Source organism: Neocloeon triangulifer, unplaced genomic scaffold (genome assembly GCF_031216515.1).
Source record: "Neocloeon triangulifer isolate White Clay Creek 2 clone unplaced genomic scaffold, ASM3121651v1 ptg000014l, whole genome shotgun sequence".
NCBI lineage: Eukaryota > Metazoa > Arthropoda > Insecta > Ephemeroptera > Baetidae > Neocloeon > Neocloeon triangulifer.
Window position 1 is genome coordinate 7,253,777 of NW_026775556.1, and position 12,574 is coordinate 7,266,350.

Consider the following 12,574-nt stretch of genomic DNA (forward strand, 5'->3'; position numbering starts at 1 on the left):
TTGTTGGCCAAAAAACACCGAATCGCGTTGGATCGCGTCTGGATCGCGTTCCCTCGCTGCTCTCCTCTTCTTCCCCTCGGGGATTAAAATTGACGTTTGGATTTGGACGCCATTACGAGAAGAGTCGGCCGGTCCGCCCTTTTCGGAGCTGGAGGTTGGTATTTGTGGCCGTTAAATGTACTCATCGGGCGCCGAAAAGGCAGTGAGTCTGTCTTGTAAACCTGGCTAGTGGCTTTGCGGCGCAGATGGCGTCGAACGTGGCCGATATGTGCCGTCTTTGCGGCACCGACACCCTTAGCATAGTGCGGCATCAGATTTTTGAAGCCGAAGGCTTGGCCAGGAGCCTTGCCAAAAAGATTGCCGAATGCCTTCCTGTCCACGTAAGTCGTTGAAATTTACAATGCCTTGTACGATTTTGAAATAATTAATGTCAAATTTGGACAGGTGATAGAGCAGGACCGGCTGCCCAAAATCATGTGCGGCGAGTGCGCATACAAACTGGACCTGCTGAGCGAGTTCAGAGACAAAGCTGTCAAGACTGAGCACCTCCTCGAATCCCTGGTGGATGGGGTCAAGCCTGAGGCCAGTTTTCTTTAACGCAAAATCAAAATCTTGGCGCAAAAAATTTAAAATTCTTTATTCCAATATTTTAACACAATTATTTTACAGATATTGGATAATGAGCCTGATGACTTCAATGCCGACGATGGCTTTCGATCGGATAGTCCAGAGCAACCAGAGCCTGAAGTTTTGATAAAAGAGGAGGAGGAAGAGCAATCGCGTCCAAGGAGACGGCGACCTGTACGAAAGGCAGCGAGAAAGGCCAGTAGGCGCGGCCGCAAGAGGAAACAGACTGACAGCGACTCTGAGGATGACTTCAGGGAGGAGGAGGAGGAGGAAGAAGTTGAGGAAGCTCCTAAGAAGGCAGCCAAGAAGGACGAGACGCCCACCCCAGCAACCAAGGTGCCCAGGAAGCGCGGACGCAAACCAAAGGACAACAAAGAAAGTCCAGGGTGAGTGTCTCTAAGTTAGTTTTTGCTTGCCTAGTAGTTAGTTTGTCCGTGTCCGATACTTTGTATGTACCTATAGAGTTAGCCAGGGTTTTCAGCTCGGAGCCGCGGCAACAATTTGAAAATGCATCGACAACGAGCTTTAGTTAGGATTTTAAACTTTTTTGCAGAAGGGAGTCTGTCTGCAATTAAAAATTTAATTTATTTTGGGTTTCACTTCTTATTTAAAAAAAAAAAAAAAATGTCATAGTTTTTTTCTATTTATTTTGATGGTAATTTTTTGTTAAATTTTGAAACTTTGGCAAATTTTTTAGATTTTCAAACAAAGTAAAGTAAAATTTAATTATACCTACAGCTCCTTTCTGCAGACTATATAAAGGTCAGGGTCTCCCACTTGTATGCTGATGTCCCTCCACATCTAAACATAACAAAACTACTGGAAACTATTTTCAAATATAATCACATCAGAAATTACTGAGGCAGGAATTTGAAAACTAAAATTAAGAATATTTTAAAATATCAATTAACTGGCAGTAAAGAAGTATTTTCATACCTGGCACGAAAATCAAGATTCCAACGAAAGGTCGGACAAAGAGAGTGCACCTCGGTGGCTGACTGGAGGCTTGTGCTTGCAGGTGTAAGCGGCCGTTCGTATGCCACATGTGCGGCCGCAGTTACCGCAGCAGCAGCCACCTGAGCGGCCACTTCAAGGTGCACCTGCCGCCCGAGTTCACTTGCGATTTTTGCGAGAAACAGTTTGTGTACAAACGGCACTTGGGGCAACACCTTGAGCGCCACTTGGGCGTCACATATCAGTGCGAGTTGTGCGGCCAGCACTTCAGTCAATCCAACACCCTGACCACGCACATGCGGACGCTGCACGGCAGCGCCGAGAAGGCCCTCACGTGTGTTGTGTGCCTGAAACGTTTTGCGCGCGGCGAGGACCTGAAACGCCACATGCGCATCCACACTAACGAAAAGCCCTTTGCGTGCGACATGTGCCACTGGAAGTTCACACAATCCAGTCAGCTGCGCACCCACAAGATGGGCAAGCACGGCATCATGCCACACATCTGCGAATTCTGCGGACAGGGTTTTCGGAATAGACCCCTGTACCGACAACACTGCCAGGAGGCGCATCAGAAATTTATCTGAGAAACTTCAATTTTGCATATCTTTGTAATTTCTTAATAAATTATTTCATTAAATGGCTAGACTCATTAATATTTTGCATTTAGAGCAAGTCAGTAAAAAAAAGGAATTCCACTGTAATCAGTAATACAAATTTTAAACTACTTACATTACAGTCAGTTTTTTATCAATGAATTTTTCTATATCTTTATATTTATAATAGCATAAACTGATATGTGCAACGTAACGAAAAATTAAATACGGCTAATATTTTGCTCTAAAGTACTGGGCGCCGAATTGTGAAGCGTTTGGGGTCCCTGCTCTTTGCTAGGAAAAGCTCTTTTATAGTGAAAATTAGCTCACATTTATTCAAAACTTGGTTATTTTGTAAATTGCTTTTTATCCAAACTAAAGTAAGCACTGTTCGACAGTGATGAGGAGCAGTGGGACCCCAGCTGGGAACGCTTCTTTCCACCTTTGGGCCCCAAACGCATTCGCAACCGCAACAAGGGTGGCAGCCAGCCTGAGGAGCGCAAGCCGATGTCAAAGGAACAAATCCCCTTGCCATGTGAAGTTTGTGGGAAGACGTTCATAGGCGAGTACAGGCTCCATAGGCACCGCTTGCGACATTTCGAGCCTGTAAGACCTGCCATATGTGAGGTAAAGACAGAAAAATATCTCGAAAATTTTTAAATTAAAACTCGAGACAATTAGAAAAAAAAAAATAACAAATAACAAAAATATTGTTAAAGAAATTAAACAAATTTGTGGTTTTTATGAAGAAAAAAAAATAGTTTATTCTGGAGAGTAACTGTTGGGTCCATAATCAGGTCTGTGGCCGCGTTTGCATGGACAAAGGCAGTCTGCGCCAACACCGCTTTACACACATGCCGCGCCGCTATGAATGCGACTTCTGCAAGCGGCGCTTCGTCATGAAAGGTGCCGTCCTTGAACACATTAAGACCCACTTGGACATCCGCACGTACGTCTGCAACGAGTGCGGCGCCGCCTTTAAAGTGGAGCGAACGTTGCGCGGACACATTCAGAACAAACACGAAAACATCAACAACGACCCTCAGAAGTGCACCCTGTGTGATTTAGTGCTGAACAACAAACGGTGTCTTGACCGCCACCTGCGGACGCACAGGGGTGAGAGGCCGTACGCCTGCGACTTGTGCGACGCTAACTACGGCTACCGAAATCGACTAATCTCGCACAAAATGTCGGTACACAAGGTCATGCCGCACAATTGCAAGCATTGCCCCATGGGCTTTCGGATCAAACGCGAATTGCTGGCACACAGCCTTGATGTCCACGGATTACATATTTAAACATGGATTGTCTGATATCCATAAATTTTTGTTTTTTAAATTGAAGTCTTTTGCAAGTTATCTTTTTATGATATGTTTTTTTTTTAATTTGAAAATTAATGGAGTGTAATTTATTATATTTATTCAATTTATTAAAGGTAAAAGCATAGCAAATTTTTATATTAAAAGTTTAAAATAGAAAAAAATGTGTGAATCTTAGGTATCATGAACAGTAGGTACAGATTTTGACTGGAAAATTAAATTATATATATTTATGATCTAACCTACATATATATGCAGCTTTCTAGTTATGTAAAGTCTTCAATTGCTTTAATTGTAAAATAATTAAAACAATTTTTTCTTCAATGAGACGTTTTCATGCATTGATCATGGACAACTCTTATAATTAAAAACTGATGTATATAATTATGAAGTTATTTAATTAAAAATAGTAAAAATCCAACATCAGATTGTGTATAGAAAATTCTTTCCAGTCCTTTTCTGACTTTAATTTTTGTTGCTTTAATCTTTAAATGGGCTAACACTTCCTTTAATTGAATTTGGAAGAAGCGTAATACGATTTAGTAATAAAATTGCTATTGGTTTCTAAATGACGTAATATAGTTTCAAACTCTGAAACCTTCATAAGTTTTCTGACCGTTGTGTTAAAAATATTAATAATTGAATAAATAATGCATTCAAAAATTTAGCCTTGAAATGGGGCGTTAAATATATTGTCGCGGTTCGCAGGGTGTGCGACGTATGCGGCAAACTGTGCCGGACGGAGCGGCTGCTGCAGCGCCACCGCGTCACGCACTTCCCGCAACTGCGAACGTTCGAATGCGCCCTGTGCGGCGCCTCGTTCTTTGCTCGCAGCTGCATCGAGTCCCACATGCGCGTGCACAACTTCTGCCCTGCCGCGTGGACGTGCGAGATGTGCGGCGGCACTTTCAAGGGCAAACAAGCCCTGCAGAGGCACCAAAGGGCCATTCACCTCAAGGACAAGAGCGACCACGTGCCGTGCCCGGTGTGCGAAAAACTGCTGCCCGGAAAGTACCACGTTCAAAGACACATGCGGACGCACACGGGCGAAAAACCGTTTTCGTGTGACCTCTGCGAGTGGAGCTTTGCGCAGTCCAGTCAGCTCAGAACTCACAAAATGGGCAAACACGGAGTCATGCCACACTTGTGCCTTATTTGCAACACAGGACTCAAGTCAAAATCCGCTCTAAATAAGCACCGAGAGCTGTTTCACTAATAGTTTAGATGGAAATAAAATATTCAAAGTAAAAATTAAAACATCTGAATAATTATGAATTAATAGACAAAGCAGTTAAAATTGAAACACAAATGCCAGTATTGGTATTGAAATTGAGCTTTGAATACGTTTGAATTAGTTAATAACTTTCAATATTTCTTTATCGTTTGAATTGTATAGATCTGATTGTCAGAAATAATTAAAAGGTATTAATTATTATGAAACATTAACATTCTACGTCAAATTGATTGGCAGTCGCTTTATCATCCCACACCAGGAGGATTTTTCTCAGGGAAACCTGAGTGATTTCTCATGCTGGGACTGCGAGTGAAGGGTTGTTCTTCTGTGTTGAGTAGGGTGTTTGCATTGCACCCCAGTTGTACGCAAAAGCGTTTAATACAAAATCATTTATCATTATTGCTAAAAATTTCAAAATTCAACATGATTGAATAATATCTTGACACATTTTAAGGAAAATAATATGTTCCGACATCTCCCGTTTTCTACTCCTGCATTTAACATAGACGATTTTTGCTAAAATGGCTGATTTTCTGTTGCTGCCAAACTGTTTTAAAATAACTTGTTATTACAGATTAAAATTTTTTACTTCAATCTGCTTCATTCATTGAATTTTGGAAAGAAAGAAAAATAATTTAATCGGATAAAAACGTATCTAATTATCGGGGGGGGGGGGGGGGGAACACTAGGACCATGAAAGTTAAAATCAAATCGCAACGTCCTCTGGCAGCCTTCCAGCACTAATGGACTGTCTGTTCGCAGTCAGAGGCCGAAGGATCCGTGCAACATCTGCGGAAAGATGTTTCGCAGAGGATACCACCTGCACGACCACCGTCTGCGCCACTTTAAGGAAAAGCGTTTTTGCGTGTGCGACGTGTGCGGCAAAACGTTCCAAGAAAATCGCGGCCTCGAGCAGCACCGCGTTATTCACTTTCCTCGCAAGTTTGTGTGCGACCTGTGCGGCAGGTCGTTCACGCGTAAGCCCAAAATTTGCGAGCACATGCGAGTGCACATGCGAATTAAAGCCTTCCAGTGCGAGCACTGCGCCCGCTGCTTCACCCTCAACTGCGGCCTCACGCGGCACATCGCCAACGTCCACTCGCAGAAAAAGGCCACCTTTCAGTGTCCCCTGTGCACTATCAAAGTCAGCCGCAAGTGCCACCTGGACCGACACATGCTGACCCACACTGGCGAACGGCCCCACTCTTGCGACCAGTGCGACCTCAAGTTCACACAGGGTAGCATGCTGAAGAGCCACAGACTGAGTGTGCACAAAATCATGCCCTACCCCTGCAGCCTGTGCGAGTCGGGCTTCAAAATAAAAAATGCACTCATCGATCACTGCATCAAGGCGCACAATCTTTACATTTGAAATGAACTTCATAATGCAACAATAGAAATATAACTATTTGCAATTACATGAAGGGAAATAAATAAATTCGGTTCCATGAAATAACGTAGGATTTGAAAGATGTTTTTTTGTAGATTCGTTTTCAATTTTATAGTCCAAGCAAATAAGGGGGAGAGTAAATTTTGTTGTTGCAATTTTTACATGAACAATTTTGTGTCAGAAATAATTCACAGATGAGTTTAAATGCCTTTTACTGTGCATCGGTGTTGCTGTGATTAATTAAATTGATCTTTCCAATTATTAATTTTGCTCTTTTTGACCTTTTGATTAATTAAAATTATTCAACGCTCTCAATCTTTTGCAAATTTCTTTTTATGTTTATTGATGTAATTCAGTAATTTATGGAGAGTAAAATATAAATAATATTTTTTAGATCAATCATATTCATCAATTATAAAATTGAACCAATATAAATTGATTATATTTTTTGTAAAAACCTAATTATTTAAAATATTTTAGTTCAAGTTCATGATTAAACATTGGAAGTTATTGGTATGAAGCAGCATGAAGAAACACACTGTGAAATTTGGTTTCAGGAAACCTGGACTGCTGATAAATCTTAAAATTTGGTCACAAACAAATCTAGTTACCAATTTAACAATTAAAAAAAAACTTTATTCATGAAATGAAAAAGTAAAAGTTTGGGCATTCTGAAATCGTTACAACTAATTAAATCTAACTTGCTCTCGCATGGTGTTTCAAGATGAAATAAAAAATCGCAAAGCAACGCGTTGCGTCCTCGTTCTTGATATGGTCACGCGTTGCTTCCAGGTGTCCTGGCGCCTCGGCCGAGACGACTAAGCTGTCGTGTCCGAAGTGCGATGTGGTCGCAGTGTCGCACGAGCAGCTGCAGACGCACCTGCGGCGGCATTTCGCGGCCGCGCGGACATTCATGTGCGAGGTTTGCGGCAAACACGTGGTGAGCTCGAAGGCTCTGGCGCGCCACCGCATCGTGCACTTCCCCAAGAAGCTCGAGTGCGACTTCTGCAAGCGCACCTTCCACCACAAGGAGACCATCACCAAGCACGTGCGCACCCACATGGCCGTGCGGCCCTATGAGTGCGCCTACTGCAACAAGAGCTTCAAGCACCTCAACATCCTGAACGACCACGTCAACGTTGTCCACCTCGGAATCATGAACGACGCCTTCCCGTGCGTGGCCTGTCCGCGCTCCTTCTGCCGCCGCAGCCACCTTGAACGCCATATGCGCGTCCACACCGGCGAACGGCCCTACGAGTGCAACGTCTGCGGCGCCAAGTTCGCCTCCAGCTACAACATGCGGGCCCACAGAGCCTCCGTGCACAAAATCATGCCCCACCAGTGCTCCGTTTGCAAACTGGGCGTGAGGACGCGGCAGGCCCTTGCTGACCACTGTCTCGAGGCGCATGCCACTTACATTTAAAGCTGCAAAAAGAACTTTTTTCGCTGGTTCCTTAAAATAAAAGTAACTTAAATTGCATTTAGTTATAATTTGTGTAATTATTAAATTTTTATTGGTTTTTGAAAAGCAAAGATGAAATAAATGTTAGATGAATTAGATAATAAAATGTATTTTATGTAATAATCAAAATCTGCAGTATTAAGGAATTTTTATTTTGCCTGCTAAAGTTTTGCAGTAAAAAAAAAAGAAATTTTTCTAAATAATTTTTTGAACTAGAATAAAAAAATTATGATAAAAACTATAATTTATGGTAATTGTGAATTTCAAATCTAGCCATTAATTAATTATTATTAATAAATAAATCTAAAATTTAAATGAATTAAAAGGAGCTTTTTTAAATGACATGATTTTAAATTTGTCTCTCAAGAAACCGGAATTTTCTAATCAAATTATTCCAATTTAACTAATATTTATCATTTTGTTTTCATTAAAAAAATGGCAATTCCTCAATAGGTTTTGTGAGTTTTTAATTGTTTTATAGGAGGGATAATATATTATCCTGCTCTACATTGTTAATTCCTATAAATTCACTAACCCTTTTTCAATAATTTCACAATGTGAATCGGTGTTGGAAAGAAGAGAAATTTTCAAACTTTTAAAATTCCTACTTCCAGTTTCAGAATCCATGCAGAATGGAAATCAAGCGAATTTAATAACTTATTGAATTATCCAATACAGCAAACTGGAAAATCTGCAGTACTTCCTATTAAATATTTAAATTTCTTTTATTATAAATGTAATTCTGTTCTAATTACATGTTAAGACTGAAATTTTTTACAAAAATATTTTTTCTGAAAATAAAATTTTTGGAAGAAATTTGAATTGGACTAAAATGTCGGGAATCGATTCTCATTGAATTACCACAATTTGCGCGGCGTGGTGACGGAGAAGAGAGAAAAAGAAAGAGACGCTGACGGTTTGCTCTGTTGGCAGATGGCAATGCGCGCGGTGCTGGTGCACTTTCGGCACGCGGAGTCTGCTGCGCGAGCACCAACTGGAGCACAAAAGATCGTCGCACGCGGCGGCTGCCCCGGCCATGTGCGACGTGTGCGGCAAGCAATTCGCCGCCCGGCGTCTCGTCCTGCAGCATCGAAGGGCGCACTTTGCCTCCGAGCGGCGCTACGTGTGCCACTTTTGCGGCGTCGCCTACCTGCACAAGTACCAGTTGCGCGACCACATGATGACGCACCTCGACCTGCGCACCTTCCAGTGCGAGGTTTGCGCCGAGACGTTCTCGCACCCGGCCAACCTGAGGCACCACTACAAACGCCACCACCTGGCCGCGCCTGAGCAAAAGAGACACAAGTGTCCGTACTGTCCGAAACTGTTCCTGGCGCCGGCCTCCGTCCGCCGCCACCTGGTCACGCACACCGGCGAGCGCCCCTACGAGTGCACCCTTTGTAACAAACACTACCAGCACGCGGATAAACTCAATGACCACAATTTGCGTGTCCACAAACGCATGCCCTACGTGTGTCCGGTGTGCGACGCCGGCTTCCGCCTATTGAAGGAACTGGCTGTGCACACCTTTCAGGAACACCAAGTTCAGGCGCTCGATTTGCAAAAACCCAGATCTGCAGGCCGAAAAGAAACTGAGCTTGAGTTATACAAATAAACGACTATAAAAGATATTTAACAAATCGTAGTGAATCTCACAATTTTTTCATTAAAGACTGCTAACTGAAACTTTTGATTTTCATCCGTATGGTTTAATATTTATTTATTATGTGCCATATCAGTTGATTCATCATATAGAAGTTTTGTACAGAAATAAAAAAAAGGAAAAATTAAATTAATACATCATTTATATATTTATTTATGCTCCAATCAATAATTGAAATACAAACTTACCTCATTTTACATCAAGTCAATACACAAAAAATAACTAAGACAAAACTGAAAATACATGAGAAGAATATTCATTACTGAGGTGAATGGCGCAATGGCTCTTCACTAGCAAACAACTTGCTAAAGCACGGCACACTCTCCTTCAAAGAAGAGCGCTCGGCCGCTAGAGCCACTGGTCACAATGAGTAATTATGTAATGTAAAAAGTTAAATAAGACAAACTCTTTCGTATAAAATATAGCCATATATTATAAAAAAAATATACAAACGCGGGAAATTTAAAGTGAGATATAATTAATCTGCACCATAGTAGAATCTTTCAATTTATAATTTATGCTGATTTTTTCGTCCTGTTTCAATTTAAATTTTTTTAATGCTCACTTCTGTCTATCAGATAATCTAATTTAAAATTGTCAGTGAGATTTAACAAGTTTTTCCTTCTGTTGATAAAATAATGAAGCCTGATTTGTTTTGTGATTACTGGATTGTGAATTAAAAAGTTTTAGATCTTATTCTATCTACTGAAAGCCTTCAAAAATACAATTTCATTCCGTAGCTAGGAGGTGGCAGCGGGGAAATTTTTTTATTCTCCTTATTTTGAAAGTAAACAACAGAAATATGAATCTTGATTAGCATCTGTTTTTTTTTTAATTTCAATCAATTTGGATAAAGAAAATACAAATATACTTTTTGAAATTGCTAAAGAATCAAAATAACTTATTGTTAAATATGCTTTTATTAACACCTGAAAGGAAAAATAGAAAGACCATTTGATACTTTTGAGAAACCACCTTTAGTATTATGAATGAATGTGAAACCACAGCCAAGCAGGGTTTTGACGTTGAGCTCTGTTGGCAGATGGAAGTGCCGCACTTGCTGGATGAGCTTCGAGAAAAAGGAGCAACTGAAAGAGCACAAGCAGGTGCACAAGACCTCGGAGGTCTCTGCGATGTGCGACATTTGCGCCCGCCAGTTCAAGACGCGCGAGGTCATGTACCAGCACCGGCGGCTGCACATCGCCTCCGAGCGCCGCTTCGCGTGCCACTTCTGCGGCATCGCGTTCCTCCACAAGTGCGTCCTGCGCAACCACATGCACGTGCACTTGGACAAGAGCTACCTGCAGTGCGAGTACTGCGCCGCCTCGTTCACGCACCCCCGCAGCCTCAGCCGCCACATCAACGACATGCACATCAAGGGCGCGCCCGAGAAGCGCTACGCCTGCACCTATTGCCCGCGCCGCTTCACCGCGCCCATCCACCTCGAGCGCCACATGCGCACCCACACCGGCGAGAAGCCCTACCCGTGCGACCTGTGCGACCTCACCTACTCGCGCGAGGACAAACTCAAGGAGCACAAACTCAAGGCCCATCAGCTGATGCCCTACGTGTGTCCAGTCTGCAACAAGGGCTTCCGCCTTGTCAAGGAACTCGTCTCACACTCGTTCGAGCAGCACCAGGTCCACGCCTATGACATGTCGCGAAAACGCATCATCACCAAGCCTTAGAGACTGTTTTTGTGAACAAAAAAACTATAATTATGCCATCGTCGGTTGTAACTTTTTATTTTTATGAATTTTTCAAATTCCCTGTTGATTTGACGGTGTTCCAAGACAAAACAGTATTTTGCTGTAAATTAGGAAAATTTATCATGTAAATTGAATTAATTTCAACTTTTCCTTAAGTATTATATTTTTAAATGTTTAAACTAAACGCTAAAATTTCCTACCTTTTACATTTTTTTTTATGTGTATAAATTAATTAATGTGCTGAAAGTTTTAACATAAAAATGATGAAAAAGTTGGAAATTTAAAGAATAATTTTGAAGCCAGCAGTTTATCTAAGAAAGTAATTTTACTACTTTCATGAAGTTAGAAAACAGTTTTAGCTGCATCAGCTTATATGTTACAACACTGAAAGTTGTGTCATTTTAAATTTTGTTTCCTTGATCAATCAATTATTATTATTTATTTTTAACTTATATTTAACAAAAATATTTTTAAAGCAGTATTGTATCATAGCTACTCGATATCATCAAATTTATACGCTTAAAGTAAAATATAAAATTTTGCTTTTGAATGAAATTGCCAAATTATTCAAAATGGTCTTGAAATGCCGTCAAAAGTGAATATTGAGATAAATTAATTACATTGAACTGTAATATGACCACCGTAGTGATAATTGCATAGAGTAATTCAAAATGGTCCAATTCATGACGCAATTAAAATTATAACTAACCCAAAGACAGAAAAAATTGTCGAAGCACCTAGATTTTTACTTTAAAAAAAAAAACATTCCAATAATTTACTTTTGTTATGATTACCGTGGTGTCCTTGCGCACACTCCTTGCACTTGCCACTCTGAATGCTGATTTTTTTACGAAAAAATTACTGAAAATGAGCAGATGACTAACCGTGGTGTGCCATTCAGCTCTGTTAGCAGATGGCAGTGCGGGACTTGCTGGAGCACGTACCCCTCAAAGGCCGCGCTCGAGTCGCACCGCAAGGAGCACAAGGACACGCGGCTCACGGCCATGTGCGAAATTTGCTCGAAACTGTTCAAAACGCGCGAGGCGCTGCGCTACCACCGGCGGCTGCACATCGCCTCCGAGCGCCGCTTCCTCTGCAACTTTTGCGGCATCCGCTTTGTCTTCAAGCACCAGTTGCGCGACCACATGTACGTGCACATGGACGTGCGCGACCACCAGTGCGAGTTCTGTGCCGCCCTCTTCTCGCACCCGCACAGCCTCCGCAAGCACATCCAGTACCACCACGGCAAGGGTCGGCCCGAGCGAAAGTACGCGTGTTCGTACTGTCCGAAAACCTTTCCGGCGCCGACCCACCTTGAAAGGCACATCCGCACGCACACGGGCGAAAAACCCTATCCGTGCGGCCACTGCGAGCTGAGCTACTCCAGAGAGGACAAGTTGAAGGAACACCAGCTCAAGGCCCACCAGATGATGCCCTACGTGTGTCCGGTGTGCAACGCGGGCTTCCGATTGGTCAAAGAGCTCGTCTCGCACTCGTTTGAGCAACACCAAGTGCACGCCTACGACATGTCGCGCAAACGAATCACCACCAAAGATTAGGAATACTTGGACGGTTGAAAAATTTAAGAAGTCAAAATAGTGCCATGTAGAAATAATGTTCGGG

General features: G+C 42.1%; 2 protein-coding genes across 2 annotated transcripts in view; both read left to right on the plus strand.

Annotated features, from left to right (window-relative positions):
• Positions 1-12,574, plus strand: part of LOC132201628 (zinc finger protein 420-like) — a 27,195-nt gene continuing 14,621 nt past the window's right edge. The window contains exons 1-3 of the mRNA XM_059627932.1: positions 1-380; positions 445-582; positions 670-1,013. Coding sequence (XP_059483915.1) covers positions 246-380; positions 445-582; positions 670-1,013 — 617 coding nt within the window. The 5' untranslated portion in view covers positions 1-245. The remainder of the gene's footprint in view (positions 381-444; positions 583-669; positions 1,014-12,574) is intronic.
• Positions 12,384-12,574, plus strand: part of LOC132200219 (zinc finger protein 596-like) — a 1,555-nt gene continuing 1,364 nt past the window's right edge. Inside the window, exon 1 of the mRNA XM_059625515.1 lies at positions 12,384-12,523. The gene's annotated coding sequence lies outside the window, so the exon portion shown is untranslated. The remainder of the gene's footprint in view (positions 12,524-12,574) is intronic.